Source organism: Sceloporus undulatus, chromosome 1 (genome assembly GCF_019175285.1).
Source record: "Sceloporus undulatus isolate JIND9_A2432 ecotype Alabama chromosome 1, SceUnd_v1.1, whole genome shotgun sequence".
Classification (NCBI taxonomy): Eukaryota; Metazoa; Chordata; class Lepidosauria; order Squamata; family Phrynosomatidae; genus Sceloporus; species Sceloporus undulatus.
This window is the reverse complement of record NC_056522.1, coordinates 193,057,017-193,077,329: the sequence shown is the minus strand read 5'-3', so window position 1 is coordinate 193,077,329 and position 20,313 is coordinate 193,057,017. Positions and strand designations below refer to the sequence as shown.

The 20,313-nt window shown below is 38.4% G+C and overlaps 1 protein-coding gene across 1 annotated transcript in view; it reads right to left on the bottom strand.

The window, feature by feature from the left end:
• The window catches only part of HECW2 (HECT, C2 and WW domain containing E3 ubiquitin protein ligase 2), a 218,184-nt gene that overhangs the window by 102,819 nt on the left and 95,052 nt on the right, over positions 1-20,313 (bottom strand). The window contains 1 exon segment of the mRNA XM_042446267.1: positions 2,863-2,970. Within this exon segment, the coding sequence (XP_042302201.1) occupies positions 2,863-2,970 (108 nt within the window).

The following is a 20,313-nucleotide window of genomic DNA, read 5'->3' as shown; positions in this document are numbered from 1 at the left end:
AAGACCTGAAAGGCAGTACACTAAAGTACATCTGTAGCTCTTTAAACTCAGGGATAATTTTAACCCTAGTCCACTGGAGAAGGTATCTGGTGTGCAGACCTCATTCTACACCATATCCAAGACAATGGACCTTAATGCTCCAAATTTAAGGGTGTCTCTAACCGTTTCACTGCCAATGTAACTTGCAGCAATTGTCCAGTCTGACCACCTAGGCCTTCATGATTTTGGTAGCGACAGCTCACATTCACCATGTTAGGCAAGTCTGAAAGTATCTTTTGGCAGCCCACAGCCTAAAATTACAACCTCATTTTGTGGAAGGAAAGCACCACTTTAAACAAGCGCAACTACATTTATCCACACCGTTTACCTCCCAACAATCCTCCTAAGTGTTCACTACTAAATGCTTAGAACATCAGGGTAAGTGATGACAAAGATCTTGTGAATGAAGGATAAGTACTGTACTTCTGAACAAAAAGAGTGGGGTGCAATTGGATACGCACAACTTTGCTTAACATATGTATGACACGACACATGATCTTAACTGCTTATTTCTGCCATTGCATATTTATTTTTTCCATAAATGGCCTCCACAGACCCACTCAGATCAGGGCTCTAGCATGGGAGGAAGAATCTTTAAACCTTCCCTTTGTACTCTGGCCCTGATTCAGATAGGGGTAGTAGCTTCAAGTTGTATTGCAAAATAATTCCCCTCCCTCCTTTTTTTCAATACAAAATGACAGGCATAGAGGTCCTAGTATATATCAGGACCTCAGACTAGGAGGAAGGGTTCCCCACCTTGCACAACGGAGGGAATCAGAGTCCACACCAGAAATTTGTGAGGGAGGGAGTTTGCATCAGAACTATGTAAATATTATACACACCTCAGTTATAATGTTTCTATAATCATATGTCCCATTTGTTTCACTAATTAGTAGCAGTAGTAGCTTAGAGGCAGGTTGGAAGCCACATGTAGTTTGACCCTGGGAAACAACACGCTTGGCTTTGTGAGTGGTGATACCAACTTCTACATCTGGATCACATTTTCCCCACTTCCTGCTGCTACACTCCCATGATTTAACAACACAAGTAGCTTCTGTATGTTTAAAAGCTTCTCATGTGCTATCAGATATGACAGAACAATACTACACCCACAGCAACATTCATTACTTGAAAAGAAATTAATTTCTAAAGCAAGCCTTGAAGTTTTTGAAATCTTTGATGTGGCATGCAGTTTGGTTTTCATTATTAATTTGATGTCTATATCAGAGTTTCTCTGTCTCCCATATACAGAGTTTCAGCTAAATTGTTTTATTCCCCACCCCTATGATCAAACATAAACTGAAGCAACACAGACAAACAAAACACCAGAAGAAACAACAAAAAGGAGTTTTAAAGCTAGTGCAGCCAATAGTATATCAACTTTGGCTTTCAACTTTTGTGTTTCAAGTTCAAAATACAGCTTTCTTTTATACTCCTATGAGGTTCACAAGTGCCTAGAGTCACCTCACATTTTAGGGCCTTTTGATTTCCCAAACCAGAAGTTACAATTCTGCGTTTGTTTGTTTGTTTGTTTATTATTTGCAGAGCTTTCACTCGGATGATCATAGATTATTTGAGCTGATTACTGCAGGAGAACTAAGGCAAAAAGAAAGGAACTTTAGGACTACTGGGCATTCGATTTGCTTCTTCTTCAAGACATGCATCTAACTTTTGAAAAGTTAAGAGACGAATGTGTGTCTGGAATGTTGACATATAAACATAGCATAAATCAAAAAGGGAAAGACATCTATTAGGGAGGTTTCAAACTCAACATATCCTAATATGATGGACTGCTGACCATAGAAAGTTGTTGTTCCATTGCTTAAAAAGCATACAACTAACTTCTGTTGGCCTAACTCTTCCTTTAGGGGTGGGGGAAGGCACTCCATTTGTATTTGAACAATGATCTTTAGGTAGTATGTACACCCAGATAAATGCATATTATAACATTTATTCATTAAAACTATGTTTTATAGTTGTAATATTAAAAGATAACACACAGCCCAATCGAAGACTAAGTTAGACTACCAATAGCATCATGATGAGACACAATCATTGAACCACAAGCATGTAGTTCAGTTCCCTGTAGTGTAAGATTCAGCACTTAAACAGGCACCAAAAAGCAAAACCAAAAATCAGAGCACTTTCAAACAAAGGGCCAGATTTTGTGTCAGAGGAGTCCCCAAATGCAGGAAGGGCTGACTTAGCACATTTTGAAGAGAATCCAGGAATATATCTAAAGGAAGAAAGAGCAGGGGCCTGAAATAATCAGGCCCAGAATCTAAAAATTGCCCAAATACATTATTGGTGTTATGACTAATACCACAACTGCAGGTGATAATGATGACAATGATTATGATGCTTTGTTGAGAACATGTCTTTTGCTCTGATTTTCCTCTTGCTTCCTTGGTCATTTTTCAAAAATAGTTAATACAGCAAAACGTGTTACATTTTTTAAAAGACAATCTCCAGGCATTTTTCAAGCATCTTTAATTCAAACTTCTACCCTTCTCTCAACAAACTAGGATATACTCTTAACACACTACATTCTGCTCATCTTATGCTTCAAAATCCACCTAAAATAAATTATTCTGGCTGGAGAATGAGCAAATTTATTTTGTTAAGGGAAAAGTAATTGCCTACTGAGGAATAATTCAGGATGGTTAGGTATTACAACTTCCAGCAATCCCAGTAAGATTCTCAGTGTGTTTTTTACCCTTTACTGTAATAAAAATCTATAACTGAGCATACCAAAGTGCTTCTGAAACTGTCACTTCAAGCACAGAAAGACTTCTTCCACATATTATTAATTAAATTACTCACGTTCCATAAAATAGGGGCCAGGTTCAATTCGCCATACAATTTGCCCTTTCTGTGTTCCGGTCACACCACGGTTCTTGGAATCCCAGAAGTTTGCTGGTGAGTTTTCATCTAAAAGAGAAAGATTATGGGGTTTTTTTTTTGTTGCTTTCTTTAAAATTTTGATAGATAATAATACACCCAGCCAAGTCAGTTCCAGGTTGTGAAAAATAAAACCACTTTTCTTTTCAAATGCAACTTCATATCATGTTATCTCCTTGATAAACATTTCTAAAAGCTATTTTAAGTAATGAAGGCATACTTCTATAATAAGGTAGGTAAGGTACCAGACCACTGCCATAAAGCAAATGTGGTATTAAAGCAAATCACAGCCTTTTCCCCCCACTTGCCAGTGCATATAAAAGCCTAAAACCAAAGTTACATTATCATTTATCAAGTGCTAAATAGTGCTAGGCCTAACAAAGTATAAAAGTAAAAACAATAAATTTTAAAAATGCCAGAACACAACACTGAGATACGGTGCACAAAAGCTGGAAACAGACAGTGTGTGTGTTACAAAATGGTACTGTACTGTAAAATGGAAAAACACTGTATTAGCAAAGCACTCTAAAGCAAAGCACACCTGTAAATATTTCCACTTGTATGTGGGTACATGCATGCATATGTGTGCGAATGCAAATATGCATATATTTGTATTGTTTTAGACAGACAAACATGAGGTAATTGTAAAAGCTTTTGTCTTTTAAAGACTGAGGGAGTTTATTCTCTTAAAATAAAATAAGCACACGACTAACATTACAACTCATTCTTTCACATACAGTCAATCAACTCTATGAGCAGATATAAAATTGTCCTGACGTTTGAACTTTGGGAAAACTATCTTCTGTTACTTTCCCCCAAAGAGGCAAAGTAAGGTGAAACATTGCTAAGCAAATGGGACTGGGAGGCTATGCGGCAGACAGTGCAGTTTTGTAACCCATTACATATCCTGTTGGCTTTTCTTTCTGCAGTTTTATTGAGTTTTAGCCAAACAAAATTCAGCACGACTTTTCCAATTGCCAACAGGCAGCAGTGTTCAGCAACATAAGCAGAAGACAGAATGGAGTATACAAGCATCCCATAAACAGATTTTTATGCAAACATTCAAGAACTCTTACATATTATTTTGATATAAAGTTGTTAAAATACATTAACTGTACATTCAAACACTTGAACAAGGTGGAGCATATTCAAAGCAAAGCATTGTAATTTTAAGACCATGACCTTTTGTCTAAAATCATAAGTTCCTGTCATCTTATCTGTTCTCTGTTTATTCCTTATGAGATCCTGTTAAGAACTATATGAGAGGGGAAGACAACTCCAAGAAAAATTTTTTGGAGCAGAAGCAATGATAATATCTGCCAGATTGCCAGGGGAACTGACCAAATGTTTTTGCACTATCAAGCGAATGAAATTATAAGGAGGCTTTCAGGTTTTATTATTGCTTATGGCAGATTTACATAAGGAAGTGGAGAGAATGAAAATAATCAGGCAAAGCTGCCTATATATTTTTTTTCCCTTTGATGAGTTCCTTCATGCTAACTCTTTAAATGGTATCTGACTACATTGATTGTTTGCATTTTTAACCAAAAACTGAATTTTGCATTTCAGCTCAGACGGTCTTTTCTTAAAATTCAGTTGTTTGTAGTCAAAGTAAGCCCCACATAGTTCAGTGGAGTTAACTCCCAGGTAATTATGCATATAATACCAATAATTCACCATGTAAGGTTTTATTACTGGCTTGTGTATTTTTTATGTCTGTGTTTATGATAGCATTGTTACCAAGAATGTAATAATGGAAAAGTAGCATATATACACTCGCTCTTGCTCTCTCTTTTCCTCCTAGGCTGTGTTGGGTATGGATTTTCCTTGGATGCATGCCAATGGGGGTTCTCATGCTCACATCATTAATTCAACATACACCACAACTACACTAAGTCCCGTTATTGGAAATCTCCCATCAGCTTTGACATGTCTTGATCAGTAACAGAGAAAAGTGGCTGGGGAGAAGGCTAACTGGCGATCATCTGGATTCTCATATCCCTTTGTATTCTGGCCCATGTAGACCCAGCCATAGTTCCAGTGGTGGATGTAAGTGTGAGAAAAACATCTAAGGCAAGGTTTGGAGGGGACCGCAGTAAACTGCAAGGAATTTTAGTGCCCACATATATACGCACAGAGTGCTTGAAACACACAAGTCTACTGCCATCACTTAACGACTTGAATCCAAATGAGAAATGTTGGCTGGGAGATGTGGAAAGACAGAAATTTTTAATTTGGCCTAAGACAAACAACATTTTCTGATATAATTTTGGGAGCTGGTTAGAAAAACTTTCAAGATTTTAAGTTAATACTAGCTACCTATATGATTCTACTTGTTATCTACCTGCCCAGTCTAAATACATGCAAATAAAATAGTATGCTATTATTAGAACACACCCTCATCCAAATGAAAGCCAGTTCTATCAAAGCTGTCTTGGAACTTTGCACCTTTCTATGGAAAAGGAAACAATGGGCCCCATAAAGACAGGCCAAAATAAAGCTGCTTCGGGTCACTTTGGAGGTATGCTGTTTAAATGACACATGCATCTTAAGAGGCCAGAAGCTGAGGCAAAGCTGCGCTCCAGTCCTTAGGACTCGAGTGTGGCTTTGGTGTTGCTTCTGGCTTCTTAGGACACATGCATCATTTAAATAGCATACCTCCAAAGTGACCCGAAGCAGCTTTATTTTGGCCTGTCAGTACGGGCTCAAAGAACCCTATATAAATATGACCCTCATCTGAGACAGCTGAAGTTGTATTCTGAAGTAAGAATCAGGATTAGTGTTAAAGATTCATCAAAACTTCCTTTAGTTTGTTCAGAATTACCTGCCAGAAAATGCATTTAGACACTATACTACATGAAAGATCAATAGCTTGCTTTCTGATGTTCTCTGGACACTAACAACCCAAAAGCAGAGTAAGGCTGGTATAATCAAACCTACTGTAGAAATAATTGTCATAATAACATTATAGCAACAAAGGAGTTGTTTAAAGCTTTAGCCACTAATCCATTGGTCAGAATCTTTACAGATTCAGCAGGCTTTGAATTTGTCATCAAACCCAAATGATGTCTAAGGGCCTTCAAATAATTCTTTTCCCCAATAACAAATTATAGTTCTAAATTAAGAAAGAATAACATAATCTCTTCTATGGTGCAAATGTAACTTTCAGTTACGTTTATAATTTTTCAAGGTGTGAAGTGGACTTTTGGTTTTTATATGTAAAACCATGAATCTGCTAATAAACTGGTGAGAGAACTTTCAATTAACACAAACACACACATACACACACACACACATATACACTGTGATCAGCCTCTTTCCCAAGTATCATGATTACTGAAACCAACACAAGAAACAAAAGGATCTTGTGGCACCTTTCAGACTAATTGAGAAAAAGAAATTTGTAGCCTATGCTTACAAGATCTTGCATCTGAGGAAACAGACAAAGTCTACAAAAGCTTATGCTACAAACTTCTTTCACTCTCAAAGGTGCTACATAATCTTTGTATATACTGATATGGACTACCACGGTCATTTCTTTGAATATAACATAAGAGAGTTAATTGTTTTTGGCCACACATCCAGGAACTATCACCCTCTAATTAAAAGAACTGGAAGAAATTGTGCCTACATTCAATCTGTGGCCAAATAATAATAATAATAATAATAATAATCTATTTTAATTAAGCTGCAGGCTCATCTCTTCATGAAGTGGGAAGACTCCTTCAAGTACAAACTGCCTGCCGCCTCATCATTTCATCAAAGCCTGCAAGCTTCAGCTGACACAGTTCTCTCCTTTTTCCTCTAACCAGCTGAAATTGTAAACTGGGATCTGAACTCTAAGCTTGTGTCAGCAGCTATATATATATACACCCAAACAGTTAAGGGGTCAAATACTGCCAAAGGTTACTAGTTTAGTAAGCAGTGTTCTTGCCTCAGAGTCACAAAACCAAGTGCACTGACAGGAACCCTTTGGATGCTTTCCATTCATTAGCAGTAACTCATGGTGGACGCAGCTTGGAGTCAATTTTTTGAACTCTTCACTTCATGCTCATTTTAGTGCTATCATCAAGCAAAGATGTTTCCTGAAGCAAGACCAATTTGAAAGCTAAGCAATGACAACATAAGTGCAACAAATCTATATGACAACAACTGAGAGGGGGGGGGAGAATACTCCTCAAATCCCATTTGCCTGAAGCTAAGTGACCTAAATATGCTAAAGGCACTAGACCTTGTCTGTTCTTGGACACTAAGTAGAGTCAGCCCTGGTTAGTACTTGGGTGAGAAACCACCAACAAATACCAGGTGCTGTAGGCTGTATTTCACATAAAGGAACTAGCAAAACCACCTCTTAAGTGTTATCATGGGATTGCCATGCATCAACAGGCACTTGAAGGCCCACATACAAACTACCTAAGTCAGTATGGTATAGTGGTTTGAATATTGGACTAGAACTTCTGGTGGCCAGGGTACAATTCCCCATTCAGCCATGGAAACCCACTGGGTGACCTTGGGCAAGTCCCATTCCCTCAGCCTTAGAGATAGGCAACAACAAACCTCTTCTGAATAAATCTGCCAAGGGGGAAAATAACTATGGTAGGCTCACCATTAGTTGGAGTCAAATTCGAGGCACACAGCAGCAGCAACTACAACAACCTAACTATCTAATCCAACCTGGTCAAGAGGAGCAGCTCAACAGGGTACATAAGCTGTCATGGACTGGGGTTCACTTAATCTGACACATGAAATGTTTTGCTTGGCTACAGGTTATGCTGTACACAGAAGTGAAATGGGAGGTGGTGAGGTGGAAATGAAGCGCAGGAAAGAGAAACAGCAATAATTATCTTATCAATAGTTGACAGAGTATGAACTTGAAGTTTAAAGAGGGGAATCACATAGCTCTCCAGGTGCTGTTGTACTGCAACTGCCAACATCCTAGGTCAAAATCAATACTTTGAATTGTGTCTGGAAATGGCAAAGATAAAGGTAAAAGTAGTTTCTTGACATGAATGTCTAATCGTAACCGACTGTAGGAGGTGGTACTCATCTGTTACTAAGCCGAAGAGTGAATGTTGTCCTAGGATTGCTCTGGTGGTCATGAGGCGAGCATGACTGCACTGAATGCTATAGCCTTCCCACCAAAGTAGTACCTATTTATCTATCTGCATTTGCATGTTTTTGAACTGCTAGGCTGGCAGAAGCTGAGACTAGTGACAGGAACTCACCCCATCATGCAGCACCCGGGAATCAAATCGCCAACCTTCTGATCTCCCAATCATCAGAATTGGAATCTTAACTATTAAGCCACCGTACCCCTCTGGAAACGTACTGGCTGCCAATGGAGATGTTGCAACAAGGGAGTTGAATGGTCCCTGTAGCCAGCCCCAGTTTACAACTTGCTTCCAGCTCTCTGGGCCAGCTGACGTTTCTGAGCACTTGTCAAAGGCAGCCCCATGTAGAGCACATTACAGTAATCCAAATTATTGGCTCTAACATAGGATTTTCTTAGCAAGTCAAAGGCTTTCATGGCCGGCATCCATAGTTTTTTGTGGGTTTTTCGGGCTATGTGGCCATGTTCTAGAACAAAGCCCACATGCCCCGAAAAACCCACAAAAAACTATTTCTAACCAAGATTTGTTCTTTCAGGCTGAGAGAGTGCAATTTGCACAACGTCTCCCAGTGGGTTTCCACAGCCAAGCCAGGATTCAAACCTTGGACTCCAGAGTCATAGTCCAGTGCTCAAACCACTACACCATGCTAACTCTCCTCTCATAGAAAGAGATGGAAGAATGCAGGGCAAATGGCTAGACTCAATTAGGGAGGTCACAGACATGAATTTGCAGGACCTAAGCAGAGCAATGGAAGACAGGTGGTCTTGGAGATGTCTCATCCACAGGGTCGCCGTGAGTCGAGATCAACTTGAGGGCAGTTAACAACAACAACAACAAGTCCTTCCAGTCACTTCCAATAACCATGTTGTTAAAATGGCAGTGGCCTGGAAGATTTTCTGAAACAATTTTTAAAATGTAATGTTAATATATTATAATATTAAAATTATACCTTTGGACTGTTATAGTGTAACATCTGTCTTTCATTTACACACACACATATATATACATACATATTGAAAAGTCTAATGGCATTGTGGAGGGAGGGTGTCATACGGTGGCATATATCACCAGTGAATTTATATGCGTAAAAAACCCGATACTCCTGATACAGTGGAAACTTTTGTGTAATTTGTAGCTTTCAACAAAATCAAAGTGATTGGTTAGATCTGGGAGCCACAGCTGTTTGGTCAGCCATGTATCTTCCTAGCAACATGTTTTCTTAGGGATACCCTGAAGCTGTCTCAAGTTGAAAATTTCTTCCCAGCATCCAGATTCTCCCCCTTCTTTGCCTCTATTACAAATAATTACACCAGACATATGATGAAAGTGGCAGCAGATTCACTGTCTTGGGGAGTGTTTTTAAATTATTTTTCAAAATGTAACTACTTCCACAAGCCATACCTTTAGGCTTGTATTTCCTACCCTACAACCTCCTTCTGTTACCAAGGAAACATATTCCCTTATCATTCTGGGTATCATTCTAGCACTATAATTTCAGAAATCTTCATTCTGCTTGGAAATACAACCTAGCAACAGACTGGTCACCAAGGCCAAAAAAGCAGTAAATATATGCTAGTGCTCCTCTGTTCCCAAGGATAAAGAAAAATTATTCCCACCTTTTATGAGCAAGAGTGTTTTAAAGAAAACAAACAGCACCTTCTCACCAATCTAATTAAAGCATCATTATCCACCTACTGAAAGTCTTCTAACGGGAAATGTGCTACTCACAAAAAGCTATGCCCACTGAAGTAAAACTAGTCAGCTAAACCTCTTTACTATCATGTTAATCACACTGAAGGCAATGGTCTTTCTTTCATTTGGTCAGGGTCAGCTCCTTTATTTTGTGTGGACTATCCTTTTATCCAAAGCTGCATCTACACTGCAGAATTAATGCTGTTTGACACCGCTTGTACCTCTCATTGAACCGAGAGACTGGAAAACGTTAGACATCTTATGCTCCATTCCAAAGACTTTGTCCAGCCTCTCTATTTCTGAAGTGAGAACTTTGGTTTGACACTGCTTTAATTACCATGGATCTATCATTTATATATTTACTTATTTCCTGCTTTTCTCCTAAAACTGGGAAACAAAGAAGCTTACAATTTTTTTAAAAATGCATTCAAAAACATACAAACATGAGGTATGGAATTTTGAGATTTGTAGTTTTGTGAGCTATTTAGTCTTTTCTGTCAGAAGGCTCCGGTGCCACAACAAACTACAAACCCTTGGATTTCACAGAATGGAGCCATGACAGTTAAACTGGTATCAAACAGTGGCAGCAGCCCAAATTGAGCATTGTCTGAATATAGCAGCTTCTTCTTTCTCGTTACCCAGCCAGCATTCCGGATTCTAATACTTTCTCCTCCAAGTCTCTTGTTCCCATGGTCTTGCCAGTTTCCCAAGCTTGTGAGCTTCTGGCTGATATTTGCCTTACGTACTGGTATCACAGCCACTTCTATGGTTTACAGCAAAAATGCTAGGGATAGAGCTTGACAAATAATATGCAAACTTAACCAGGGTATCTAACAAAGCCACAGCTTGTATTGGTTACAGTTGTATAGGCTTGGGATACATGGGATTGGATCCAGGCATCAGATGAGCCATCTGTTGACTGGTGATCATTGAAAACCCAATACTCTTTCTTTCTTTCTTTCTTTCTTTCTTTGAGTATTTCTATCCCACCCTTCAGTCAAAAAGGCTACCAGAGCGGCTTATAAATTGTTATATGCATCTCCTTCTGATGGTGTCTAGATGTCAAAGGCTCAGCAATTTTAACTTATTGTAAATGACCAAGATAAACCATGTCACTTTTCATTGGCAAGAACCAGCCAAATTTAAATATGTTCAATTCCAGATTATTTAATTGTTAGAAAATTGCACATATGTTAAACACTGAAATTTAAATCAATGGCACTTCAGAAAATTTATCATTGTCCAATTGAGATGTGATTTTACTACACTACTTTGGAAAACTTGATCCCACTTATTTCTGGAATGCTTCACAATGGACTCCAAAAGCCACAGCAGCACTCTGAGCCAACAAGACTCACATTTAAGGTTTTTTTTTTAATCCCAAAATGCCATGTAAACTACTCTGCAAAATTTCAGCATGCCCGATATGGCTCATTAGGGTCTTCAAAGATGGATTTCGTTTCACCAAAAATATGTATGAGTTGTTCTGTAACAGTGTTTGCCTTCTGCAAACATCAGTACAATGAAACTGGCAAACACAGTTTTGTCTATATGGTTTAAAATTAGAGAACAAAAGCTCTTTGCATTTATAAATGTACACAATATTTTTAAAATGCTTTTTAAAGGAGCAACAATACATTTCCATATTTAATGACTTCATGTATCCCTATTTTTTGGAACAACTTGACCAATGTCCATGTGTTTAACTACAAAAACTTCCCCTGTATTAAAAAGCAAGGAACAGGGAGGATGGCACACAGTCATCTATCAATGTAAAGTTTAGTCCAGTCAATGTAAAGCTTAGAGGAGACGATTAAAACTACTCATTGGAATTTGGCTATTAAAACCTGGAACTTGGCATACACTTTCTGGCTAAAAAATAGTTCCATTACTGTTATTTTATTAATTTTACACATCAAGCCTAGTGACGTTACACCTTCTACTGGAATTCAGCCATATCAACAAAGAGGACTACAATTCTCTGCCTAACTATTTATGAATAAATCCCATTGACTCAAAGGGAATTCAAAGGACTGACCTGTACACTTGCCTTTTCCTATACCACACTCTGCTGCTGCTTTCTCATCTTACCTGACTTCTGCAGAACAGGATATTCGGTGCCAACACCTTTGCTCAATTTCTCATCAGTTTAATAACCTGGAAATATTCTAACAACGGAGGCTCTTCTGGAAGGTTTCTGTTATCCATACGCCTGTTCTTCTCTCCATTTTAAATAAAGCCGTCTTCCTGAAAGAAGGAGCTCCTGGAAAGGGTGCTGCAACATCACTGGCACCATTGTCAATTCACTTAAGAAGTAATTCTGCATTTTCCATCTTCTCTTTGTTGCCAGATTAGGTAGCTTTAAAGAAAGCCCTTGGTATACTAAAGAGTTCTGTTGCCTTTGTTAGCTACTTCAGCCAGAGAGATAAGAACTGCCTCTTGTGCTTTAAAGCAAGCGCTTATCTAGGCTCAAACATATACAAAGTGGTTCATCCTTCAGATTATTTGTAGCCACTCCCCTTGAAGGGCACAGGACATGAAGTCTCCATTCTCCCTTAGCTTCCTTCCTTTACTGTTTTCCATGGAAGAACTCTGAACAACTAATCCCACCCAGTACAGAGTCATGCAGATCAAGATAAACAAGGATTTTTTTTTAAACTTAGAGATGACAAGTGCATTAGTCATAGAAGCAAACATATGAACCACCAATCTGTTGTGGGCTTTTTCCTTAACCATTGCTTTGACATCAATTAAATACTATACCAAACTTGACGTTCTGACATTTGTTAACTGCAAAATTTCAACACAGTTAGTATCAACAAATATGATATTTTTGCTGCACCAAAGCTGTATGTGTTTTCTTGTTCACACAGAAGTCTAGAGCAGGGCTTGATATCAGATGACCTGCCAAACTGCTCTGTCTTAAATTTTGGGACTAATAAAATAAGCTGGTATAAATTATTTCAAAGGGTACATTGAGCCACTCAGCTCTTTTCCTATCCATGCACTGGATGCATGCTTAGCTTGATGATTTGTGTATGCTGGGAGGCTATTAACATCCTTAAAACACTCTGAGAGTGTTGGCAATATCATTCTGGTATACTGAGGCTCAAAGCAAGGAGCTAGAACTGTGTATTCACACAATGCAAGCAACCACACAACATCAAAAATTTCTTTATAACCCAAGGAAGACAGAATAGTTGAAGGCCACCCAACAATACGAGGTGGAAAGCAACAATCCATGAGTTTGTGCTTCTACTACTACTACTATTACTACTACTATTAGCCAGCTCCCAATACATATTTGGGGCTTTGGCAGTCAGCACTCATGCTATACTACATAAAAACTCAACTGTCACACATCCTTCAGAGTGTGACTGCTATCTAGGTACCATCCCAGTTCTCTTTGTGATACCTTCTCCTCACCTGCCATCTGTCACATTCTGACCCAGAATTGGACATCAAGCTTTGCCTAGCACCCAGCAGGCTCTCAATTCAGTCAAAAACAGAAGTGGCCTGATTTTTCCCCCATCCAGTATCAGGCCAACTAACTTCTGAAGCTGTATCTAGTTTCTCCAAACTACCCAAGAAACTTTGTATTTTGCATGAAAAAAATGGACTGCATATAAAAGCCACTGAGGAAGGCCAGTGGTTATAATACATCCAGAAATTATTTATTTATTTCATTTCCATGCCGCCTTACTCCCAGAAAGGGACCCAAGGTGGCACACAAGATAAAATCATTTTTTAAACTTTACTACAGAAATGCCTCATTTAAATTTAAGTCTAATTTTGAATTCTTCCAGAGAAGGCTTTCATTGTGCCCAAGCTTATTCAAAGATGTTAAGGAGAAATCTAGGTAATATTATTGCAGTCTTCCTAGATATCTTCCCCCAGGGCTTTCCCCACTTATTTAAACCACACACACACTAAGAAAGGAAAACTTGAAATAGCTGCATAAGATATTTTGACTGGTAGCATGAGCAGCTGTTCAGTTGGAAGCATCATTTATGTTTCAAGGAACAGCTGAATAGGTGGCAAAGTGGAGGAAGTGCTCAGTTATGCCACATCTAAACCGCGCTCATCCTTGAAACTGTGCCCCTGTGCCCATACCATACCAAGTTAGGGTTGGCATTAATTATTTCCAGCACATGGAAACTAACAGGATCTCCTTCAAAATAAACTCCCTGGGTCCCAATCCATCTGCTGGAGCCACACCTATCCTGGAAGAACTGAGGTTTGGATGGATACAGCATAGTGTTACCTGGCCTAATTGTGGCTCAGCTGGATCATGACCCACTTGCTCAGTTAGAATTACATTTAGTATGGCACAGCTATTTCTAAATCTTTCTGACTACTAGAGTTCTGTATTTCTCTTGTTTTCATGTGAAATTCTATAACAATAGCTAAATATAAGCACACGCCATATGAAACAAAGGAATGCTTTCTCTGGAAAAACTGGATGCATCACTAGCAAAAATAAACAGGGACACCACTCCTCAACAAGCAAATCATATCCTCTGTATTCAAGGTTTTCAATGAGAAAATTAAGAGGAATTCATCACCGGTTCCTTACTCAGTGTATGAAAACAGGAAGAAAATTACCACATAAAGATGTCATTTCCTGAACATTCATTTTTTTTAAAGCACCAATCACAATCAACTACATTTGTAATCAATCAATTTACACATTATGGCAATCCCATAGGGAGAATATTCTGAAATATAGCAAAGACTACATACAAATAAAAGCCAGAAATATTTTGTACACATTAGTGGGATCTCTTCACTGAATCAAAATCCAGCATCAAAGAGAAATACTGTACTTCCATTCCTTTGAATTGGGATGAAATGTGAGCAAATCTTTAGGTGAAGAGTGACCTTCTTCCTCGCCCCACCCCCGGCAATTTCCCCCGCAACTGAATGGAAGATTGTTTTATTCATTTCAATGGGGAAAAGAGGGAACCCATCTGATCAAAAATACCTGGTGGTGAAGAGATCTCACATCCATTAAGGATTCTTGAAGCAAGAAGTTCACTGGCATGGAATAATCTTTCCCCTGCATGCCATATCTTAAAAAATTGGGCTCATTCCGTAGTGTGTTCAGGTGCAGGGGAGACTGAAGCAGAGCAAACATTTCTGAACAAAATAAAAATCAGTTAAGAAAAATATTGTGAAGTCGAAGGCTTTCATGGCCGGCATCCATAGTTTTTTGTGGGTTTTTCAGGAAACGTCAGGAAGAAACTCTGCTAGAACATGGCCACATGGCCGAAAAACCCACAAAAAACTAAGAAAAATATTGTTTATAACAATGGGGTGTTACAATGAGCTGCAAAACCCTAACTAAAGCAATACTGATGTATATTTGCTGTGGAATCTATATATCAGCATAGTGCTCAGTGTATCCAACCCCCCCCCCCCCATCCTCTGTTTTTATACCTACTGTTCAGTTTGATGTGAAAGCCACTTATGCAACCTCTGTGGATGTGTTTGTTTTTAGGTGTATTTAAAAACAAGTAATAAAACATATTTTAAAGCCAATGACCTGTATTCTGGAGTGCCACGCAGATGTCATAACATAGTGCCAGATAATACATCCTGTCTGTTCGCATTATGTCTAGACTGTGGAAGATGAAGGAGAAAATGCCCTTGCACTGCAGGTGTAAAGGGCTTAGATTGTGGTGACAATTAAACCAAAACGTTACTAAAGAATTATAACAAACTACAGCTGATTTAAAGGAGGGTTTTTAAAAGCTTTTTTAATGTGGGTGTTACCAAAAAGGAAGGAGATTGAGTGAGTATAATAAAAATGTAATGCCCAATGGGTCTATCATTATGACTTAATTGTTGTTAAGTGGATTTGTATCTTAGTTTAGGAATGTAGTTCCCAAAGCTTGTGCAAATGTCCACACACCAAAAAGCCAAATCAAACCAGCTCAGGTGAAGCAGAAATGCTTGGTGTTGTCTTCATCTTTCTTTCTTTCTTTCTTTCTCTCCCCCCCTCCCCATTCTGGATTCCCCTATGGCCCTCTTTGTAAGGGGGAGCAGGTGGTTTAGGCCAAAGGTGATAAGCCAGAGACCATGTGCTGCTCAGCTTGAAACCATCTTAATTTAGAGGCTCACAAGCCACCTTCTTATGTATAAAATATTAGACCCATCTATCATTTCCCCCCTTCCTTTCCTTACATATAGAGATGCCTAATACCTCATAAATAAGTTATTCTTCAACAAGCCACATCTTCCAACAAGACAAAGGAGAGTCTCATAGCAGAGACTCATCATCGCTCATCCGCCGAATGACAAATCAATCCAAGGGACTAAGGCGCCTGCAGCGTCTTTGTCCACCATCTCATCTGATTCCACTAATTAGCCCAGGTTCCCAGCTTTCACATGAAGAATAGTAGGTCTGTAGCCTAAAAAATCCAGAATTTTAATTTAGCCACAATCGGGCAATAACATGTCTAGTCCAAAAACAGTAGGTAAAAAGCAACAATGGTCGGAGTTCTTTCTAGCTCAGTTCTTATTTCATACTCTCTCTTTCTCTTTCAAAAATAATGAAAAATCATGCTTATAGAAATATTTATGTTTTTATTTGTATTAAAATATTCATATTGCATTATTTTACATTTAGCATTTTAAAAATGTTATTTAATAACATTAATGTTCCGCTTTTTCCTGTAGAAGCTGAAGTTCTCCCCATTCCTGACTGACAATGACTGAGATATGATGGGTTGAGGGGTACTGATTGGCCAAGGTACAGGTTGAGCCTCTCTTATCAAGAATTCTGAAATACTCCAAAATCCAAAATAGTCCACACAGATGCCTGAGATAGTGCTCCAAAACACACTGCAGAAATAATCCAATTTGACACCCTTTAACTGCCCTGGCTCAATGCCAGGGAATCCTGGGAACTGTCATTTGTTGTGGCACCAGAGCTCTCTTACAGTGAAGGCTAATTGTCTCATAAAACTACAGTGCCCAGGATTCCCTAACATTGAGCCAGAGCAGTTAAAGTGGTCTCAAACTAGATTATTTCTGCAGTGTGTTTTGGACTAGTGACATCTTTGCTTTTTGGTGGTTCAATGTACACAAAATTTGTTGCATGCTCAAAACTGTTTAAAATGTTGTGTCTAAAATTACCTTCAGGCTATGTCTATAAGGTGTATAGCAAACATAAATGAATTTCATGATTAGACTTGGGTTCCATCTCCAAGGTATCTTATAATGTACATACAAATATTCCAACATTCAAAAAAAAAACCTGAAATCCAGAATGCTTCTGGTTCTAGACTTTTCAGATAAGGGAGGCTTAACTTCTAAGAAATGAGGGATGACCCTTCTACACCAGCCAAATCTACAACCAACCTTATTTGTGTGTCTGTCTGTGTCTCATACGTGTGGTTTTATGTCTTCTGTGCCTGCACTGTATGTTAAAAAGAAGTAGTAACCAATCATGTTTGCATTTGCCTGTTCCCCAATGGATGAAATACTTTAAATCTTTTCCATGAGTTATTGAGACTACCATGAATATAAGTATGTGCATGTGTGTGTGTGTGCATGCACATGCATGTATGTATACAAATATCGCATGTCAGTTTGAAACTGGAGACAGAGTAGGAGGTTCCCATTATACACTGCTGGTGCTGGTTCAGTTAGGCCCCAGGCGTCTCAAATTAAAATGGAATTGTTTGTGAGCTATTTTTATACCACTTGCTTATAATCTTGTTTAACTGCAACATGTTTCAAAATATACATCTGGCATTTAGATTTTTTATTTAAGCACCACGAGCTAGTCTTTTAAAGACAGATTTTCCCCCCTCCTCCTCAAGGCTATGCGACTGAAACGGTTTTACATTTCCTTAAGCTTTGTATCAGTGTCACATTACATTTTAAAATACCCTAACATAAACTGGTTTTAAATTTCCCTACATTTTATATCCCTATTACATTAAATTTTAGAATGCACTGGCATAAAAAAAACCCCTCTCTATGAAACTTCACAAAAATGTTTTAGGTGGGAATGCCTTGGTGTAACCATGCCACTCAGCCTGCTTAACTCTTAGGGTTTGTATTTCATAACATCCCCTAGCTGCCTGGGAGGCAAGGCCAAGATTTCTATATCCAGCTCTGTTTCCTGTCTCTGTAGTTATCAGTCTGCAGAAGAGTGTTGCCTAGTCAGTCTCCTTCCTTCCCCCTTCGTGTCTGCCTCCTCCAGTCTCTCCTTGAATGACTACCTGCTGCTGTTCAAGGAACATCATAACAATGGACAGCAGAGGCAGCTCGAGAAGGCAAACCACAAGTTTCTCCCTCCTTTACGCTAGCTAGCAGAAAATAGCTGATTAAAATAGCTTTGAATTAAATTAACTGGCTCCTTTTGGATTAATTTAATCCACTTTTATGGTTGCTAGATACTGTATATTTTAAAACAGAATAGATCAGAATACTTCAGTGGCACAGACAATAATTTTAGTGCCTGGTTTCAGAGAGACCATTTACAGCAAAGATTTTTACCATATATCAAACAAGAAATGATGTTCAAGCTGGGTTCAAGAAAGGAAGAGGCACTGTGGAGGGTATTGCAAACATATGCTGGATAACGGAGTACACCAATGAATTCCAAAAGAAAACCAGCCTGTGCTTTCCAGATTATAGTAAGCTTTTGATTATATCCTTCTAACCCACAGGGGTTCAGTTCCTCCCCACCTCCATCCCTGCAGATGGGGGTAGAATACAGACAGTCAGCTTCTATATTCTTCAATGGATGGCAACATGTATGTGTCCACAACAGTATGTCCGCATCACCGTGTCCACATGCATGTACTGTCATTGAATAATATGGGAGCATAGTGAGCTGTGGACTCTACACTCCTTTGATGCAGCGGGCCCACTGTACAGATCATGAAAAAATATGGATCACTCTTAAATAAATGGATGTCCCATGACATTTAATAGTCCTCGTGTATCTGTACGCAGGACAAGAAGCTACGGAGAGAAAAAATGTTTTTTCTTTTTTATTATTTCATAATTAACCAACATACAATCCAATATTTATATCTGTACAATATTAAAAGAAAGATTTCATATATAGTTATCCGAACTCTTCATTTCAACTTTCTTAATGATCATAATTTTGCACTTCCAAAGTTGTCACATTAGAACCAAAACTTAACCAAAAGAAAAATAACTATTTACTAGCTCTTACTTATTTTCCTATATATAATCCATAGGTGAGTGATGTGATAATTCTCTTATTTTCTTAGAATTTGTTATTTCATTAGATTTGATATCTCCAAACTTTCTTTCATCATACATATCAATCTTCCAGTGAATATTAATCCTCTATATTCATATATATTCATCTAAACTATTATATGTCATACCACTTAATTATAGTTTTTACTAAATTTTCCATCTACCCCAAGAAAAAAAAATGTTTTCAATTGGCAAGGAGATCAGACAAGGCTGCATTTTGTCATATTTTACTTGTATGCTAGAAAACATTATAAAGCAGAACTAGAATTGGAGGAAGGAGCAATGACAAATGCAAGAAGGAACATCAACAATTTAACCTGTGTAAATGACACCATACTATTAGCAGCAAATAGTACTTGGAACAACCACTGAGGAAAGTTTTTAAAAATGCAAAAGGGGGGGGGGTTACAGTTGAACATTAAGAAAACAAAACAAAAGACCAGAAAGTTATGACTTACAAAACTTTAAAGGAGATGATGGAGACAGTGAAATAGTTGAAGATTTTCCATCCTTTGGCTTAGTCATTAATCAGAATGGAGACTCACGTTAAGAAATCAGAAGGCTAGGACTTGGAAGAGAAGCTATGAAGGAAGTAAACAAGAACCTGAAATGTAAGGCTATGTCATTGAATGCTAAAGTTAGGATTGTCCATGCCATTATATTTCCTGTTTTTATGTAAGGTTGTGAAAACTGGACAGTGCTGAAAGCTGATGGGAAGAACATCAACTAATTTTAAATGTGATGCTGGAGAAGAGCTCTACATTCTAAAAAGATAAATAAATAGGTCCTAGAGCAAATCAAGTCTTACCTCTCCCTAGAGGACAAGATGACTAAACGGAGACTGTCGTAGTATGGACATATGGAATATCATGAGAAGACATGACTCACTAGAAAAGACAGCAATACTTGGTAAAGTAGAGGAAGCCACAGCCCTGAGTGCAAGGCCAGAGCAAAGCTGTTGGTAACAGAGTGACTTGAAATCAGTTAACAATAACAAGGTATGCTACTATACCTTGTTAAGGGGAAGATACAGGGTGTAGCTATGGGGCAGGAGGGCCTAAAGGCACTATCCTTCAAAATAAGAGTTCTCTCCCCCCCCCTGCATTTTTCTTTCACTCCTCAAATTTCTACCATTGCAGAGAGGGATAAATATATAATAATAATAATAATATGTTTTATTTATAATCCGCTATTCCAAATAGATCATAGCGGTGTACTGTACAAGAAAATTATATAACAGTACAGTGGTACCTCGGGATACGAAATACCCAGGTTACGAAATTTTCGGGATACGAAAAAATCCCATAGGGAATTATTG